Source organism: Natator depressus, chromosome 3 (genome assembly GCF_965152275.1).
Source record: "Natator depressus isolate rNatDep1 chromosome 3, rNatDep2.hap1, whole genome shotgun sequence".
NCBI classification, from domain to species: Eukaryota; Metazoa; Chordata; order Testudines; family Cheloniidae; genus Natator; species Natator depressus.
The window spans coordinates 148,046,230-148,065,199 of NC_134236.1; the positions used below are offsets into that span (position 1 = coordinate 148,046,230).

Genomic DNA, 18,970 nt, shown 5'->3' on the forward strand with positions numbered 1-18,970 from the left:
TCCTGTAAGTAATCAGCTTATTTCTGTTCAAGACAACAAATCTTTAGAGATTCTCAGTTTTTTTCATATTGGTATGTATCATCCTGATAATGATACATTAAATGAAGTATTAACTACATCTCTTGTGCAGTACTTGTGAAGATGAGAAATTAATAGAAAGTGCTCAAGGTACCACATTGAGTGGTGTAAATTCCCAAATAGTTATTTGGAAATACTATATGTCATGCCAGTGTACTGTAGTACAATCTCTTTATCACGAAAGTTGAACTCACAAATGTAGAATTATGTACAAAAAATAACTGCATTCAAAAATAAAACAATGTAAAATTTTAGAGCCTACAAGTCCACTCAGTCCTACTTCTTGTTCAGTCAATCGCTCAGACACACACATTTGTTTACATTTGCAGGAGATAATGCTGCCCACTTCTTGTTTATAATGTCACCTGAAAGTGAGAACAGGTGTTTGCATGGCTCTGTTGTAGCCGTAGTTGCAAGGTATTTGTATGCCAGATATGCTAAACATTTATATGCCCCTTCATGCTTTGATTTGTAGCCTGCCAAGTTTTACATTGTTTTGAGTGGTTATATAAAAAGAAATTCAACACTTGTAAATTATGTATAAAAAATACAGCATATCCTCCCCATAGTCACAGCACTTACTCTTTAAGTGTCAAATGAATTAACTGAGAATTTACAAGTAAATCTCTTAATTAGTTTAGGAGTTCGTTATTTTAAAATGTATAACATCATGAGAGAATGGATAAAAAAAGTGTTAAGTATCTTTTAATTCAGTTTCATTTAGTCTGGGAGCACTACAAACATTAAAGTGACTTAGTCATAACCCTATAATTGTTGCAAAGTAATACAGGGCAGAGTTAAGGTTGTATAGGTGCCCAAATTGTGCATTTTCATATCTTAACATGCTTGGATTTGTTAAGTTTAAACTCTGACTTTCCTGGGAAAGAGAGAGAATTGAAGCTCTAAGACAAACAATTGGTTAATCCACATCCAAATTCCATGACACTAAATGCATACACTATTAAATCTTTCCAACAGCTAGCATAGTTTGATAGTGAGCTGTAGCTCACAAAAGCTTATGCTCAAATAAATTTGTTAGTCTCTAAGGTGCCACAAGTACTCCTTTTCTTTTTAATAAAAATAAGATCACCCATGAGAATACTGAAGATACGTACTGGGATAATTATGTAAAATTAAGCTATTGATGTAAGTATAGCTAAAAATGAATAGATTTCTTGTGAACTGCCAGATGTGCTTGTAACTAATGTATTATTTTCCGCAAAAATTTTAGTCGCTAAGCAACAAAATATTTTGATTGTATTTAAATCTCTATTTAAACTATTTTCTGCACTTAAATAGAGCGGTGCTATAAACTGGAATGGCAAAAAAATTCTTTATAAACCCAACAAAAATAGTAAATACAGTCAGTGTAACTTAAGGGTGTTCTATTTAAAAATATCTTTGGTAATAGTTATATACAATATAGTTGTATGGTTTATTTTAGACGTTCTTAGTACCTTCAGCCCAACGAAAGGTTGTTGAACGATAGTGATGTGATAAAAACTTGATAATAAGTAAAAGAGCACATCCTTCAAAACGCAAGTGGAATATGAGTGGTGTTAGTTTTTGAATTACAATGTTTATGTTGACTGGTGATTATCTGTGGAGAGATGTGCTGTTTTGATTTTCTTTTTCCTATATATTTTAATAGGAAGGACATCTACAGCCTAGATAGGCATTTATTTATGTTGTATTTTAAACCAAACTCAGTAAATAACCTCTGTTTGCCAAAACAGAGATTTACAAGTTCACATACAAAATAGCGGAACAAAAAATGTTAATATAAACTGTCTTGCTGTGTTATGGACCAGGACAAGACAGGAATCTGCTATCAGAACCAAACTTGCAGTTACAATTAAACCTTTCTCTAAGACTCCCTGATGTATACCTTAAACCCTTCTCATTCCACCACCCAGATGGATTTTGCATTTGAAACTGTTTTTGTAGTAGTTTGGGTCTCTCACTGCTGTGGTTGTCACAATGACAAATGTTCTATATTTTGCATTTTAACACTTACTATTAGCCATGTTTAAACATAATGTGAAGTATGGTGTATTCACTGACGGAAAAACTTTGTTAATGGAGAGTTAAGGTTGTCTGGTAGTACCTCGTGCCCTTCCAGAATGTTGAATTCAGCAAAACTCTGAACCAGGAAATAGAGTTAAGGTTCAAACCTTAAATCTGCCTCCCCTCCCTACTGGCAGTCAATAACCACTGGGAATTCTCTGCATTCACTCCAGGTGCATTCACTGTTAGGTGTAGCTGTACTGAATGGCGGAGGGATTAGTTGGAACAGCTCAGCAGAGCTGCGATTGTGATATTAAGAGACTGGGGAGGGAGGCTGTGTCCCTCCCCCTACATCCATCTGTGTGCATGATCAAAGGAAACTAGTGCATGTGTGCATTGAGAGATCCAGTATGCTTCACTTCAGCACTCAGTTCTATCGGCTGTGTCAGTAGCAGTGCACAGGGGTGGTCTTGCCATGTCAATTGTCAGCAGTGAGGTGGGATATGAGTGGTCTGTGGGTTTAATCATGAGTAAGTGAAAGTATAGTGTTAGTTGTCATGGTGGGCATAAGGGTGAAGGGGTTGTAAAATTTAGCAGATGTGATCATGTTTCTGTGTGTGTTTCTAAGTATGTGTTTAAAGCAGGTGTAAATCTCTCCTGTTTTAACTTTTTTAAGTTAAACTCTTAACTTCTCATGCAATGGATTTTTAGAGGCCTTTGGTGTCTTAGAGGGATGCTGTGTCAGTTTATGGAGCAAGGCCCAGATCTTGCAAAGATATGCTTGAGTAAAAATGCATGTGAGGTAGTTCCATTGAGCTCACTGGATCAACTTATGCATAATTGATTGCAGGATTGGGCCCCCCTTTTTAACAAGATACATTGTTACTAATACTTTACATTAATCCTGAAAAGGTCTTTAAATGAACTTTTCACAATTAATGCTGGTTGTTTCCCTTTAGCCTTCATTCATTCCATTGTATGAAAAGAAATTAATCTTTCGTGTCTGTTTCTAGTTCATTTTGCTTTCAACATTAGTACGTCAGTTTTTGGGTTACAAATACTGCGTGGGAATATTTAAATGCGACCAAGCTTCTTCTAAAGGAAACACTTATGATCAAGTTTCATAAAAACTTTTAACAGATTTAAATTTGGGGTCAACACTTCTCTGGAAGTGTGCTTTTAAGACTAGATCAGATTTTCCCTAATTTCATTTTCTCCTTCTGGTTCTCAGGATCATATTCCAAGTTGTTTTTTCCTTGTTTCTAAAATGTAGAAAGACCCTTTCCCAGACACTTAAAAATAAATTAACTGTACAGTAGATGTAAAAAGTGAGACCAAAAGTGAAGTAACAGGTGTGTGTGTGCTACCCAGCCGAAAAAAAAAACAAAGAATTTTGTTCACTTGAGCCCAGCCATATACTCCCTCACAGGTCTTGTTAACCTGCAAGGGTTTTTTTTGTGTTTTGTTTTTTTTTACACAATGCTTGCCTTGTAAAGAGAGGTCATGGTGTGACTTGATTTCTTTTTACAAGCATGAAAATACCTCTCTGCCACAAGTGAAATAATTTACAAAAGCTTTCACTTTTTGCTTTTGTTTGTATTGATATAGTGTTCCGGTATAAATTACCTGGATGAATTAGTGAAACAGTTTCATAATTACAGGTTTCAGAGTAACAGCCGTGTTAGTCTGTATTCGCAAAAAGAAAAGGAGTACTTGTGGCACCTTAGACACTAACCAATTTATTTGAGCATGAGCTTTCGTGAGTATGCATCCGATGAAGTGAGCTGTAGCTCACGAAAGCTTATGCTCAAATAAATTGGTTAGTCTCTAGGGTGCCACAAGTACTCCTGTTCTAGTTTCATAATTAGTCACTCGTGGGGATAGTGTTCTAGTTCATTTGTGTGTGAGGCTTATTTTTTTTTTAAAAGTGCTTGATGTCTGGTGATTTAACATGGCAGAGCTTTAGAAACCCTTTCAGAGTAAAAATTTTGCCTGGGCAAGTAGCCGAGTGGGAACAGGGAACAAGTGGCTCTTTCACTTGAGGTCACAAGAGGAAAAAAGTAGCTTAACAGCCTCAAGCTCCCCAGTTACTTTAGAATCCAAATGTCCTGTTCTTGTAAAAGGGATGAGGAGGAAAGCACAAAATATCCTAGACATCACTATTCTTGGGGACGATTCTAGGGGCAGTGAGGAAGGCAGTTGCCTTGGGCACCAACTTCCAGATAACACTATACCTCCGTGACACTCAGGGTTTTTTGGCGAGTGGAGGTTAGGCATTGTTTTTTTTGTTTGTTTTGCCCGGATGCTGGAGCAGTAATTAATCTTTTTCCACCCTGAGTGGTAAAATTGCTTCAGGCCATTCCTGATTCTTCTGTAGGAGGAGAGGAGCAAGATAGTAGAATGGCACAGATGCTTCATCTCTGTAGAAAGGAGGAGAGGGAGGAGCAGGGTTGCTGGAACTGTTGCTGTTCATTTAGTGGAATGGTGTTAAGAAGCCAGAGCACTCCATGTAGAGAAGAGCTCCTGGGAGGCTGAGGGTCTCTTGCATGTCCAGGAGGGCTTGTTATTTATTTGGGGCAAGGTGGGAGTCCTAGAACTCTTTAATGGGGTTGATACAAAGTATGCTAGCCTTGTTGAAGATTATTTGCATTAGCATACCCCCATTCCCCAAAGCCGCTGCTTCATTATTTGTCACAATGTCTCCCTACTCCCAAATAGTAATTGCTGTACTATTTCTGATTGGAAATCGTCTTCTCCATTATTTATACTGTGTCATCTAAACCAAAGTGCCACATTGTCTGTTGCTGAAAATCTATTTATCTGCTGTATTAGTATTTCCATTTTTCATTTTATAAGTATGGAAGAAAAAAATTATCAAGATCCCTTGTTGGTTGGAGAAGAGTTCTCTTTGCTGGGGAGAACTGAAGCAGTGATTTTTCTCATTTTAAAATGTACAAAAAGTTACATAGCTTTGTTGGTCTTTCCATTTTTTCTCTCCTTCCAACCGCTGATCCCCTTATTTTTTTTCCTTTTCTCTGTTTAGAATCATAGAATATCAGGGTTGGAAAGGACCTCAGGAGGTCATCTAGTCCAACCCCCTGCTCAAAGCAGGACCAATCCCCAACTAAATCATCCCAGCCAGGGCTTTGTCAAGCCTGACTTTAAAAACTTCTAAGGAAGGAGATTCCACCATCTCCCTCGGTATCGCATTCCAGTGCTTCACCACCCTCCTAGTGAAAAAGTTTTTCCTAATATCCAACCTAAACCTCCCCCACTGCAACTTGAGACCATTACTGCTTGTTCTGTCATCTGCTATCACTGAGAACAGTCTAGATCCATCCTCTTTGGAACCCCCTTTCAGGTAGTTGAAAGCAGCTATCAAATCCCCCCTCATTCTTCTCTTCCGCAGACTAAACAATCCCAGTTCTCTCAGCCTCTCCTCATAAGTCATGCGTTCAAGTCTCCTAATCATTTTTGTTGCCCTCCGCTGTACTCTTTCCAATTTTTCCACATCCTTCTTGTAGTGTGGGGCCCAAAACTGGACACAGTACTCCAGATGAGGCCTCACCAATGTTGAATAGAGGGGAATGATCATGTCCCTCGATCTGCTGGCAGTGCTCCTACTTATACACCCCAAAATACCATTGGCCTTCTTGGTAACAAGGGCACACTGTTGACTCATATCCAGCTTCTCGTCCACTGTAACCCCTTGGTCTTTTTCTGCAGAACTGCTGCCGAGCCATTTGGTCCCTAGTCTGTTGCGGTGCATGGGATTCTTCTGTCCTAAGTGCAGGACTCTGCACTTGCCCTTGTTGAACCTCATCAGATTTCTTTTGGCCCAATCCTCTAATTTGTCTAGGTCCCTCTGTATCCTATCCCTACCCTCCAGCGTATTTTAATTTCTAAAATGAACATAATGAAGACTTCTTGTGAAGATTCTTTTTCAATGAGCAGATTTTTTTCTGAAATTGTTTTATTAAGCAGTTTTCTTAATTTACAGTAAGTAGGACAGTACAGGAAAATGTTATGTATGGTTTTTTCCAAGTTTGATTTTTTTTATTGTTTCAAGGTATATTATTTTAAAATATAGTGAAGTGTATTAATGTCTGGTTTTAGCCACAGGTGGAACTATAAAGCCTTAAGACTGCCCAGAATAATTAGAATAATTTATTTTATGGTATATTCGGAGTACATACTCAGTGGGAATGTGAGGACTGCCCAATACTTACGAATACACATTCCGAAGCTATTCTTTAAAACCCCAAGTGTAAACAGTAGTATCTTTAAATGATTTATTTTTTTTCATTTCCTTGTTCTTTTTTGAACATCGTGATTAGGCAGTGAAAATGAGAAACTGTGAGCATTTGTAGGTTTTGGCATGAGACTGAGCTGAGTGCTAACAGAGTTCAAATAAGCCAAAGTGAAAGTAACTAACACCTGTTTTCCAATTGTTCACTGCAGTTACAGTATATTACAAAAGGTTGCTTTGTGCACAATGTATTTTAATTAAGAAAATCACAGGAGAATTTACCATGTCTGTGTTGCAATAGTATTAAAGAGTGTACCTGATGTTTTGTTTGTTTAACTTTGAAACAACCCAGGATTGTTATTAAGTCAAAAGTTCTCCCAAGCCAATGGCTTACTGGCCTGAGGAGGTTAAGGCATGTCAGTTTCATAGCTAACAGTACACAACGGACTTGCTCCACATGCCAGTGCAGAGGGGAAAAAAAGGGGCTGAGTACTCCCCACCCACTGCAAAATGGGATACCCAGATTGCTGGTTGGTGGGGAGAGAGGAGCAGGCTTCAAAGGGCTGCTACTCCCCACCACAATACAAGGGAGGACGGGGGGGAGCCTTGGTTCTGCCTCTCGTAAACCAACCAGCACAACTGAGCATGAGTGATGAGTGAAGTTAATCTGCTGCTGGACAAAGGCTGTCAGATTGTTGGGAGCTGTGGGAGAGCCAGGGAAGGAATTACGACTAACTACTACTTCCCTGTACTGTTTCTGGGACAGCATAGCTATTCATCTTTATCTTACTCAGGGTGACACACAGGCTTGTCTTCACTACCAGAGAGATCGACACTACCAGCGGGTGTTGATTTAGCAGGTCTAGTGAAGACCTGCTAAATTGATGGCAGAGTTCTCTCCGGTCGACTCCGATACTCCAGCTTCCCAAGAAGAGTAAGGTAAGTCAACCAGAGAGCATCTCCCGTCAACGCAGCGCAGTGAAGATGCTGGGGTAAGTCAACCTAAGCTACGTTGACTCCAGCTACGTTATTCACGTATCAGGAGTAGTGTAACTTAAGTCGACTTACCCAGGTAGTGAAGACAAGCCCATAAAGTCTCAGTCTAGGCCTAGGTGAAGTCATAACTATTGCTGCTTCTATAGTATTAATAGTTGACTGACAGGGAGAGATGTAGTTTTGTGCCTCTGAAGAAGATATATTGATGTCTGTTTATTGTTTTGTCTACAAATTACTGTTGCACACTGTGAAATGAAGAGTGTTGCCCTTGTCCAAATTCTAGTGCCTGAAAGTGTACTTAGGAATGTTCAGTTGCTTAATCATTTTGGGTTGTGGGGTTTGTGTTTATAGTCCCACATTTGGGAACCTTGGATTTAGCTGAAATACCTTTCACTGAGAAATTTATATTGACATCTATCACCAACTAGTTAAAACTTTTTTTCATTAAGTAAAAATAAAATGCGCAGACAAATAATGGTAGCATACCACCATCTGACACCAGACTGGAAAAGACTAAAGCTGTCTATATGGAATCAAGTGTGTTGAGGCCACTCTGGCTACCACTTTCTTAATGACCTCCCCGAAAAATTGTAGGTTAGAGATTGGATGATAACTGGTGAAGTTGTTGGCATCAAGAGAGGGCTTTCTGAGTAGTGACCTCACACTGTTTCTTTAAGGGCAGCTGTCACTCAGCTTCATTATGGAGAGAAGTAGGATGGACTAAAAACTCCTCACTAGCCTACAGCCATGAGAGTCAAGTTTGTAGCTCAGTAATGACTGACCACAGTGTTCTCAGTACATGTAGCATAATCCTCAGTGAAAGAAAGTGGACAATACCTCACCATTGAAGGTGGCATATATAAAATCTCCTGCTTAGATTCATCTCCCATGTCACTAAACAAAACAGCCCAGGGAAGAATGATATTTTCAGCTAACAGGTAGAAAACTCCACACAGCAAGAAACTGGATTCTTGCATAGAACAAAACAAGTAAAATTCACTAGGTTACCAACAACTCTGATAAATTCTGCTGAGCACAACTTTGTTTATACTGTAACACCAAATAACTACTTTTTTTGCTTGTCAGAGCCACTATTTAGGGAAATAAATAAGAAGCCCTCCTTGTAATCACTTTCCATGTGTTTTTTCACCACTTGTTCCGTCTTGCTTCCTTGTTGATTCACTAGTCCCAAGTTTTATTCTTTGTGTGCGTGCGCTCATGCTCGCTCACACACACACACCCACCAGATGAACTTTATTCAGATGAAATGGCATAGCAATAAAATATTTGGTCCAGTCATTTTTGGTCCATTGTTATTTAATAGACCAGCAAATGTGCATACATATGTCTTGAATTTACCAATAAGATACTGTGACAGAAAATTTGAATTGCAGAATAGGTTACAGTTTGGGCAGACCTGCTTGAACAAGTGAGAGATGTTGAAAATTACCAGCAAATCTCATTTTTTTAACCACTTTTAAAATAAATAATTTTAACCTTTTTTTTTTTCCCCCATCCCCCCCCTTAGTGTTTACTTTCACAACCTAAATTCTGGGCCATTCATACTTCAGCCTTACTTCTCCGGACAAAGCTTGAGAAAGGAAGCACTCGTCGAGTAGAACGAGCGATGAGGCAAACTCAGGTAGGTCATCCATTGTTACTGCCTCCAATCCTCATACACATTCTCTTGCAAGCATTTAGACAGCCAACTTTGAAAGAGAGCTGGCATTTTTCAAAGAATTTAATTTTGTAAATAAAAACACTTTTTTATATTAAGCCTTTGGAAGGTTGAAACCAGAGTCTGTTTCCTTAACTTATCTTCTTTCTGTGACATTGAAATGTTTATTTTGTAGTGGTTTGTGAATGCAAAACCTATTAGCCAACAAAATCCAGAAAACATTTCAATTGTGAGGTGTGTTTACCTATAATTCTATAGAACTTTTCTGTGGAGCATTTTTTAAAATAGTCTGCCGTCTTTACAAATTTAAACTTGGTTCATGTCCATGGTCAGCAGGCATTTCCCATGCATCTGTTTCAGGGGAGGGCAAACTTTTTGGCCTGAGGGCCACATCAGGTTTCTGAAATTGTATGAAGGGCCGGTTAGGGGAGGCCTATCTGATGCCCCCTGCTTCTTGCCCCTTGACTGCCTGCCCCCCACCCCCCCGGACTCCTGCCCTATCCAACCCCCACTGTTCCCTGTCCCCTGATGGCCCCCCTGGGGCTCCTGCCCCATCCATCCCTCCCTGTCTGCCCCATCCAACCCCTCCTCTCATTCCTGACTGTGCCCCCCCCCCCCCCCGGGGACCCCTGCCCCATCCAGCTGCCCCTGTCTGCCCCTCAATGCCCCATCCACCCCCCCCTCCTTCCTGGCTACCCCCCCCGGGACCCCTTTGTGGCTCCAGGCCAATGGGGGCTGCAGGAAGCGGCGCGGGCCAAGGGAAGTGCTGGCCGCCCTTCCCGCAGCCCCCATTGCCCTAGGACGGCGAACCACAGACAGTGGGAGCTGCGATCGGCTGAACCTGCGGACGCTGCAGGTAAACAAACCGTCCCAACCTACCGGGGGCTTTCCCTGGCATGCCGCGTGCCAAAGGTTGCCAATCCCTGTCTTAGACCATTATATTAGATACTTTTTTTTATTATTATTATGTAGGTCAGCACCACAGATAACTACATGGAAATCTTGAGCAGATTTATTTCTTAAATGTCAGTTAAGAATTTGATTTGATTAGGCAAGAGTTAGCAATAAAATTAGAAGAACAGTATGATATAAACCTCCCAGATTTTTATGCCTAGACCCAAAGGGTATTGGTTCAAAATTACTGGGGTGGAATGAAGTGGGGAATGTTGTAATAAAGGTATTAGAATCAGTGACAAACCTTGTTAATGGAGAAATAATGAAGAAAAATAAGGGTCATTTGTTTGTAGATAAAGGTCCAGAAAATAGAAAAGGAATGGAATGTACGCTAATGTACATGTAATTACTGAGGGGAAAATGATTTTCCTTTTAATGGCTTGATGACAATACAAGTATAGAAACTGAATCTAAAAATGAAAATACTACTGCTGGAAATGTATCTGTAAATGAGATACTGGAGGAGTAAGTTGTAAATGCTCTTCCCAAAAGGCCCTCCAACAAAAACAAAATCTCCAACATTCCAAAAAACAAAATCTATACAATTTATAAATAACAGGGGAGGGGAGTGTGGGTGTGAAGCTAAAGGAGTGTGGGTGTGCTTGCTGCACCTCTAATGTCTGGAATGCGCATTTAACAGACTTGTCAGTTGGAAGCAGCTGCTCTGGAGTCCGAACCCAAGAGCAGAGGGGGCTGGATGTAACTTGTGAATAAGGACTCAAATGCCGGGCTAACTCAACTTATTTCATTGTTTTATTTTTTCCTTGTCTTTCCAATCCAATGACAGTTATGAAATCAAAATAGTTACTTACTTCAGAGGATCCCAGATTGGTCTGTTGAGCAGTTTGTATTGCTTCATGGAGAGCTGGATGATCACTGGCTCTCTTCATTGTTTTCACTTTCTTTTACAGTTATCTAGTGTAACGATGCTGCCTCTGGCGGGAGAAAACTGAGAGTATCAATTCAGGACAAACTGCTTAGAGCAGGGTAGTTACAGCCCAAGGCTGGGTTTCCTTTATTATTAAGCCGCTCCAAACCAGCCAAACAGAGAGGACTTCAGTTTCACCCCACTGGCTAACCATAAGTCATACAAGCAATTCCCTTAGACGCTCCTGTTTCCTGGTATCACCATCAGTGCCACTCGTTATCGGGACGAATGGTTATGAAAACTAATACCCTAGTAAAAGAAAAAAAGTTTCTCCCAATCCCAAAGGACCAAGCCCCAGACGCAGGTCAATATACAAGTCAGATATTACCTACAAATCACGCTGTTGCCAATCCGTTAGAATCTAAAATCTAAAGGTTTATTCATAAAGGAAAGAAATATAGATGGGAGCTAGAATTGGTAAAATGGAATCAATTACATACAGTAATGGCAAAGTTCTTGGTTCAAGCTTGTAGCAGTGATGGAATAAACTGCAGGCTCAAATTAAGTCTCTGGAGTAAATCCACAGTTTGGATGGGTCATTCAGTCCTTTGTTCAGAGCTTCAGTGTAGCAAGGTTCCTCCAGAGGTAAGAAGCAGGATTGAAGACTAAATGGAGGGGTTTCCAGGGCCATTTATTTTCTTTCTCTTGGTGGTGGAAACCCCTTTGTTCTCCTGTGCAAAATCACATCAACAAGATGGAGTTTGTAGTCACCTGGGCAAGTCACATGTCCATGCGTGACTCAGTTTGCAGGCGGCAGCCTTTGCTCACATGCTAGTTTGAACTTTCTCAGAAAGACTTCTCATGTGGATTGGAGTCTTCCAAGGTCCATTGTCAGTTAAGTGTTTCCTGATTGGGCACTTAATCTGCAAATTCCTTTCTCAAGAAGCTGACCAAATGCTTCACTAATGTCACTTAGAATCAAACACATTGAGATACAAGTACATAGCCAATATTCATAACTTCAATTATAGAATTGATACATGCATATGGATAGTGTAATTATAACCAGCAGATCATAACCTTTCCATAGACACCTTTCTGACCGCCATTGTACAAGATTTGGTGCAACTATATGACCTTGGTTGCAACAATGATCTATACGGTCCCAGTTCCTGTCAGTAACGTCACATCTAGTCCAGGGGTTCTCAAACTTCATTGCACCATGACCCCCTTCTAACAACAAAAATTACTACACGACCCTAGGAGGGGGAACCGAAGCCTGAGCTGTCCTGAGCCCCAGTGCCCCAGGAGGGGTGGGAAGGGGCAAAGCCAAAGCCCAGCCCCACCACCCCTGGTGGGAGCAAAGCCAAAGCCCAAGGGATTCAGCTTCAGGCAGGGGGCCTATAACCTGAGCCCTGCGACCCTGGGCTTTGGCTTTGGCCCTGGCCCTGGGTGGTGGGGCTCTGGCTTCAGCTTTGGCACCCAGGAAGTCTAACGCCAGCCCCAGTGACCCCATTAAAACAGAGTTGCGACCCACTTTGGGTCCTGACCCACAGTTTGAGAACCACTGATCTAATCCCTTAATGCATAATATTATAACTACCTGAATACTGTAAATGTAAGTATTGTGTTATTTGTGATAAGGCTCAGGGATATGTCATATTTTCCTACAGAGTCTGTGAGCAAGATGGCTTGCCATGCCTAAAATATTACTTAAAATTTTTAAATGTTACTGGAAAGCATAAAGAATGGAAATGTTTGTGGACATTATACACATTTTAATGTAATGCTTCCCCGCTTTCCCAGATGCAGAGTTGTACAACCATTTAAGTTGCCTAGAAATAGAAGTGTGCAATAAATGATTCTACAGTAGGACTCTCCACCTCATCCTGAATCCATTTTTCGTGTGTGTGTGTGTATGTACATATATTTTACAGATAAAAAAAACTCTCATTCAAGAACGTTTGGAACAGGAAGTCAGGGCTTGTCTTCAGTGTGGTGCTAAATTGGCACCTCTGCGATTGCTGTAGTGGCGTCGATTTAGCAGGTCTGGTGAAGGCACGATAAGTCAATGGGAGATCACTCCCCATCGACTTCAGTACTCCACCTCAACGACAGGCGGAAGCTAAGTTTACAGAGTTTCCTCCGTTGACACAGCGCAATGTAGACACCGCGCTAAGTCAAAGTAAGTTATGTCAACTTTGTTACATAACTCACGTAACTTAACTAGCATAACTTAAATCGACTTATATCATCAGCGTAGACAAGGCCTCAAATCTGTCAACATTGACACCGCTAGCTGGGAAGATGCAGCTAACAGTCTATGCTGGAGGGCTGCTCTGCACCAGGGATCCAGAGGCAGAGGAGAGGTGGTTGAGAGAGGGGAAAAAATGAAGAAAGCAAAGAGGAAAGCAGAGCAGGCCTCACGTGCTAATAGTGTGCTGGCTTCATCTTATGGCCTTGTTCTTTACACCTGTATTAACTATATGGCAAGCACTTGAACTCAAGAATTGGACTCTTCAGTCACTCATGATGCTGTAGCACGACACAATAATTAAACAGTTTTGGTGCTTACACAACCATTTTTCAAGCTGGAAGGGTGCCATTACATTACCATATATTGTGTTTCCTAGGTCAGACTCAGCCATTGGAAGAGTGTTTTCTGCCAAGTAGTTTCTCAACGAAAGTTAACTAGATATCACTCAGGTTTTCATGTGTGTTAGGGCAGTTATGTTTGGGAAAGAATGAAGAAAGAGGAAAAATAGTAAGAATCTGACTATTCTGAAACAGTTTAATCAAATGCGGGACTAGAGAGACTAAACTTGTTTGTCCTGTTCTGCCCCCACTGAGACCTCCCCAAGTCAAATTAACAAAAGATGTTTTATAATTTGTAATTGATTGAGGAGAGTAAAAATGCAGATACAAAAGAGCATTTTTTTTTGTCAAATACATTCCCACCATCTTCTGACACTTGTCATCACAAAAAGCAACTGTTATTGTTAAAGCTTAGTTTAATTGAATGTCTGTGGTTAGGAAGCTTGTACTCAGATTGACTAGTTAGATAAAAGAGTAGATGTAAATGTTTTCTCCTCTTTGTGGGCTCTTCAGAAAAAAGTAATAATATTGGTAACATGAAGCCGTCCTCCAATTCAGTGCGTGTGGTAGGTCAAAAGTCTAATTGAAATACTGGAAGATGGAACATTTCATTCATTTTCTAGATTTTTACCTCTGTAAAGGAATAGGGTACTGTTAACAACAAAATCTCTACGTACAAAGAGAGAGAATCAGGAAATGAATAATTATTTGTGACTGATAACCATGTCTTAGACACTTTTCACTGATATCCTTTGTTTTCTTTTTTAATTGCTTGTTGAATGGAGTTGTCTTTTTTTAATGTAATAATCAAATTCCTAGGGTTTTCTAATATGTGTATTTTTAAATTATAAAAGCTATTTTGCAATCTCACAAGCATTTATCAGTGCAGAATCTTAATTTTATGAAATCAAGTTGAGATGAGGCTTTTTCTTGTAATAGCTTACATAAAGAATGCATTGATATTTTGATGTATTCTTCATAAACATACCATGAGTTAGTTAAATGAACTGCAGGTACATAAGATTAGTTAGACTTAAACCATATAGTAATAGAAAAATTGCAAGATGGTTCCTTCTGAATGTTCCCTTCTGGACAGTGTAAACACAGTAACAGGTGAAAAGGATCATAAGGAGACATGACTTTATTCAAATGGGATACATGTTAACAATGAAGCACGGTACTTAAAAATTATTTTTAAAAAAGATTGATTTGGCCATGTCATTGTGTTTGTGTCTTTGAGGATGAACTCAGTCTCTCAAAGAATGCAGCTGTTGTGCCTTTAGCCCAAGTTTTTGACATCATTTTTTCAGCATATCTCTTTATTGTAATGCCTGACTTGGGAAAAAGGTTGCAGTGCAAAGCAATAAATGATATCTGGTATAAGATCAGTCAGATCTGTACTATGGATTACCATCTAGTTTCTCCTTCCTGTCCAAAATATAGATACAGCCCTTGATACAATGATTCTTTGCCTAGGGTCTTAAAGGAGATATCAGTGGAAACTTCGAGGCATTGAATTTGCAAATGTTGGAATCACCCTACATATAAACAGAGATGGGGAAATATCCCAGATTCTGTTTAGGGTGATGCTAAGCCTTTGTAGAGATAGATAAGCTGGCTAACCCCTAGAGCAATATCACATTTACCTAAGGCTGGCCTTAAGAAGCCCATATTATCATTCTTGTAAGTCCAGAGAGAAGAGAAAGAGCTGACTACCTCTCTTGGGTTTGACCTTCTTCAGCCCACCTCATAAATGTCCTTGTCCTAAGCTTTCTCTCAGTCCTGCTGGTACTTCCTCTGGTAGTGCTTAACAGTCCTTTCATATCACTGATACTCTATCAGCATTGACAACAGAGGCGGCAGAAATGTTGCAGTGAAATATGCCGCAGCACTTCTGCCTGCCTAATATGCCCAGAAAGACACTATACTGGTTGAGTGCAAAAACCAGCTATGGACTGAGAAAGGAATGATGGGGAGAATGTACTATGTTCTCTGCTGACACATGCTCAAATTTAAACATATACATAACTTTAAACTTATAATTCCACTGACTTGAAAGACTACTTGTGCTTAAAGGTGTTCACTCAGAGCCATAGTTGTGACACTGGATTTGCCTGACCAGTACGTTAACGTATGAAAGAGATCAGAGTCTTTCTCCATTGTTTGAAGGTAAGGTCTACTATGAAATAGAATAATTTATTAGAAACATATGTAGAATATGCAAGTATTCATATTAAGCCACTCACGTTATTTTTTGTTCACATTGTTTTAAGGGGAACATTAAACTACTGACTTTTTATAAAGGTTTCTTTCCAGACTTTGTTTCCAAGCATTGAGACCTAACTAAAAGTGATTTTTGGTGGCAAATTTGGGGATTGGTTTGGCCAATTTTAAATGATCTATGTATGAAAAAAATAACTTAAATGCAAAAACAGTTAAAAGAACTTAAATGCACAGCTGCAGTTTACAACTAATTTAAAGGGAAAAAATAGTATGTTTCACATTATTTGAAAAACATTGTTAAAGTGAAATTAAGTCATAAAACAAATGCTCAAAGGGGCAGAATTAAGATTTTGCATGAATGAACTGTTTCTGTTCTCATTTGGAATCTTGCTGAAGGAGACTGTCCTGTTTCCATCTGGGTGAAGCTAAGGAAGCTGCGACTAGATCATATTTTGAGAGGATGATGACACCAAATTCTAGAGATGAGGTGGCAGTGCCCTTTGCAGCCTTAATGTAGTTATTGAAGTGTTCTATTTGAATAATCAAGTGGCTCTTGTTAAGAACACCTGATTGAATGGTTCATAAACCAAGGTGAGAGGGCTTGCAAACACTTTGGAGGACATCAGAATTTAAAAAGACCTTGACAAATTAAAGAATTGGTCTGAAACCAACAAGATAAAATTCAGTAAAGACAAGTGCAAAGTACTACACTTAGGAAGAAAAAATCAAATGCAGAACTACAAAATGGTGAATAAATGGCTAGGTGGTAGTAATGATGAAAAGGATCTGGTCCAGAGGTCACATGACCACTCTTGTGGCTTCCCTTTGCTTCCTCATCACAAAGTCATTTTTCTGCAGGGGACATAAATTCTGTGCTTGTGCAGTGGCATAGAATTCCCCCAGGAGTATGGAATAGAAACTGGCTCACTGTACCCAGATTCCCTATTAGCTGTCCAGTTTGATGTTAGTCAGCAAGACAAATTGTCAAGAGGGACTTCAACATTTGGGTATGTTGCAAAACCTTTCTGTTTACACAGGCTTTTCCCGAAGGGAGTGATTAAGTGGGGAGGGTTTTTTTTGGAGTGGGGGGGGCAGGTTTGTGTGTGTGTGAGAGAGTTGCTCATTTAGTTTTGTTGACTTTGTAAGTTTTATGGATTTATAGTTGTGTGGTTGATTTTCAGCTATGGAGTAAGGGTAGGATTCTCCCTCCCTACACACTAGCCACATTTTAAATTTTCAAGCATCAGTTAGAAAAATAGTTCAATACAATCCCAATGATCTGTTATCCACAGATCATTGGCATACTCAACCATAACAGCTCCCTGTTCTTAAAACATACTTGGGAGCACTTAAATCTATGAATTATAAGAGCTGCTGTGGTCTGTTGCATTTTTTCATATCTAGGGAGCTTTTAATCTTCAGATACTTTCATGTGTAGTAGTTTGGAACTTCAGACAGAGTACAGTCATTAATTTCTGTTGAATGGGGGCGGGGAGTCCTTTTTTATTTATAAATAGCCATATTCTAATGCAGCATTTTATTTACATTAAGCTGTTTCCAAGCGTCCAGTGTAGAAGATGGAGTTACCTGGGCATTTTCTGATCAATCCTTTTGCTTCCAGAAAATGCCATTGCTTCAAAATTAAAGCTTTCTGCAGGAATCCATATCAATTTCAATAAAATTACATTTTAAAAATAAATAAAGCATTTTGCTATGGTTGAAAAGGAATGCTTCCATGTTTTTGTTTCAAATTGACTTAACATAAAATAAATTTTGAAATTTATATTATAAATTATATAAAACAAAAAGTCTAAATCGGAACAAAACATTTAGATTTTAATTAAATGGAGCACTTGACCCAAAACTAATCTTTTTCCAGAACATTTTGAAAAAAAAAATTTTTTTTTTTTTTCAATTCGGAACAAAACCAAACCTGAAAAATCACAGAATTTCCCACCAAACAGGAATTCCGGTTCCTGCTCTTGTAAAATAAATAAGACGCACCTAATGAACTGGACAGTTTTACTGTTATCTTCTGCTTTAATGGAATGTGTATAAAAAAATGTAGCCTACTCTTCTCAGTCATGTCAGAATACAGTTTGCAACTATAGACTGTGGCCAATTATTCTCTTTATCTAAATCTTCTTGTTTTGCATGGCGCATTAAAAAATGGTTTGAATCCCTCCTTGGACTATATAGAACTATGCATAAGAATTTGACATTACTAGTCTGTTTCTTTCTGGTTTGATGGAAGATGCCGTAAATACACCTCAGCCAGGCACCTGAGATTAGATTCTGGTTAATCTCTGAGACTAGGGCGCCATAGAAACAATTTCATGGGAGAGAATTTAAACAAAGGCCAAGATTTTAAAAAATAGGTGTTTAAAGTTAGGCTTGTAATCCACAGTCAGGCTCCTAAATCACTGGCTTGATTTTCAAAAGTGCAGAGCACCCATCCGCATCCACTAAAGTCACCATAGGTGCGGGAACTAGGAGTGCTGAGGGTGCTGCTGCACCCCTGGCTTGAAGTGGTTTCCATTATATACAGGGTTTACAGTTTGGTTCAGTGGCTCTCAGCACCCCCCTATAAAATTTGTTTCAGCACCGCTGGAAGTCACTGATATTTCCAAGTTGCTCAATAATTTTAAAATCATATCACTGACATTGCTAACATTAGGCACCTATTTTTGAAATTCTTGAGCTAGGTTAGTAAATCAGTAACTAGAGTTTTCAAAATGTATTGCCTCCACAGATCACAACCTAATTTCTCCACTTCTTTGGAGTCTTTGTATTTTCTGCCTTAGTGGACAAGAATTGAGGGAGAAAAGGACCAGACATGTCTCTAATTTGTCTCTGTGCTGAGCTGTGCGTACATAGTGGCAAGAGGACCCCTTTTAGGGTTCTGCTTTCAGTGGCTGAGTTCAATATGAGATTTGATGGTCAGATTAATTATGTAAAAGCAAGTAACCTATCTCTGGCCTTACATGCACTTCCATTTTAAATATGTGGATTTTTGGTACATCCATCTGAAGGAGATTCTTTTTTTAAAATTCCAAATCTACTTTCTAGTTGTAAATAATTCACACTTTTTTTCTTATCATCCTGCTAGCTCTGTTGAATTTCTAGATGTTGACTTGAGACAGGTTTACTGTGCAGAACTAATTTACGGAGATAGATGGGAGGCAAGAACAGAAATTTATTTTTCATAAATTCACATTTATTTCTGAAGAGAAACATGAATCGAATTGTCTTCCCAATGAGAGCAGTGTATTCTATGTTAGAGGTGTGGTTATGAAAGTACGACTTGGAGAACAGTGGGCTT

The 18,970-nt window shown here is 39.3% G+C and overlaps 1 protein-coding gene and 1 long non-coding RNA gene across 5 annotated transcripts in view; both read left to right on the top strand.

The window, feature by feature from the left end:
• TTC27 (tetratricopeptide repeat domain 27) overlaps positions 1 to 18,970 on the top strand; it is a 198,384-nt gene that overhangs the window by 105,138 nt on the left and 74,276 nt on the right. For all 4 annotated transcript variants that reach the window (XM_074949014.1, XM_074949017.1, XM_074949015.1 and 1 more), the window contains exon 10: positions 8,859 to 8,972. In XM_074949014.1, coding sequence (XP_074805115.1) covers positions 8,859 to 8,972 — 114 coding nt within the window. The remainder of the gene's footprint in view (positions 1 to 8,858; positions 8,973 to 18,970) is intronic.
• LOC141985165 (uncharacterized) lies at positions 12,771 to 16,631 on the top strand. Its single transcript, XR_012638882.1, has 3 exons — positions 12,771 to 13,015; positions 15,502 to 15,594; positions 16,507 to 16,631. It is a non-coding gene; the product is annotated as an uncharacterized LOC141985165 (long non-coding RNA).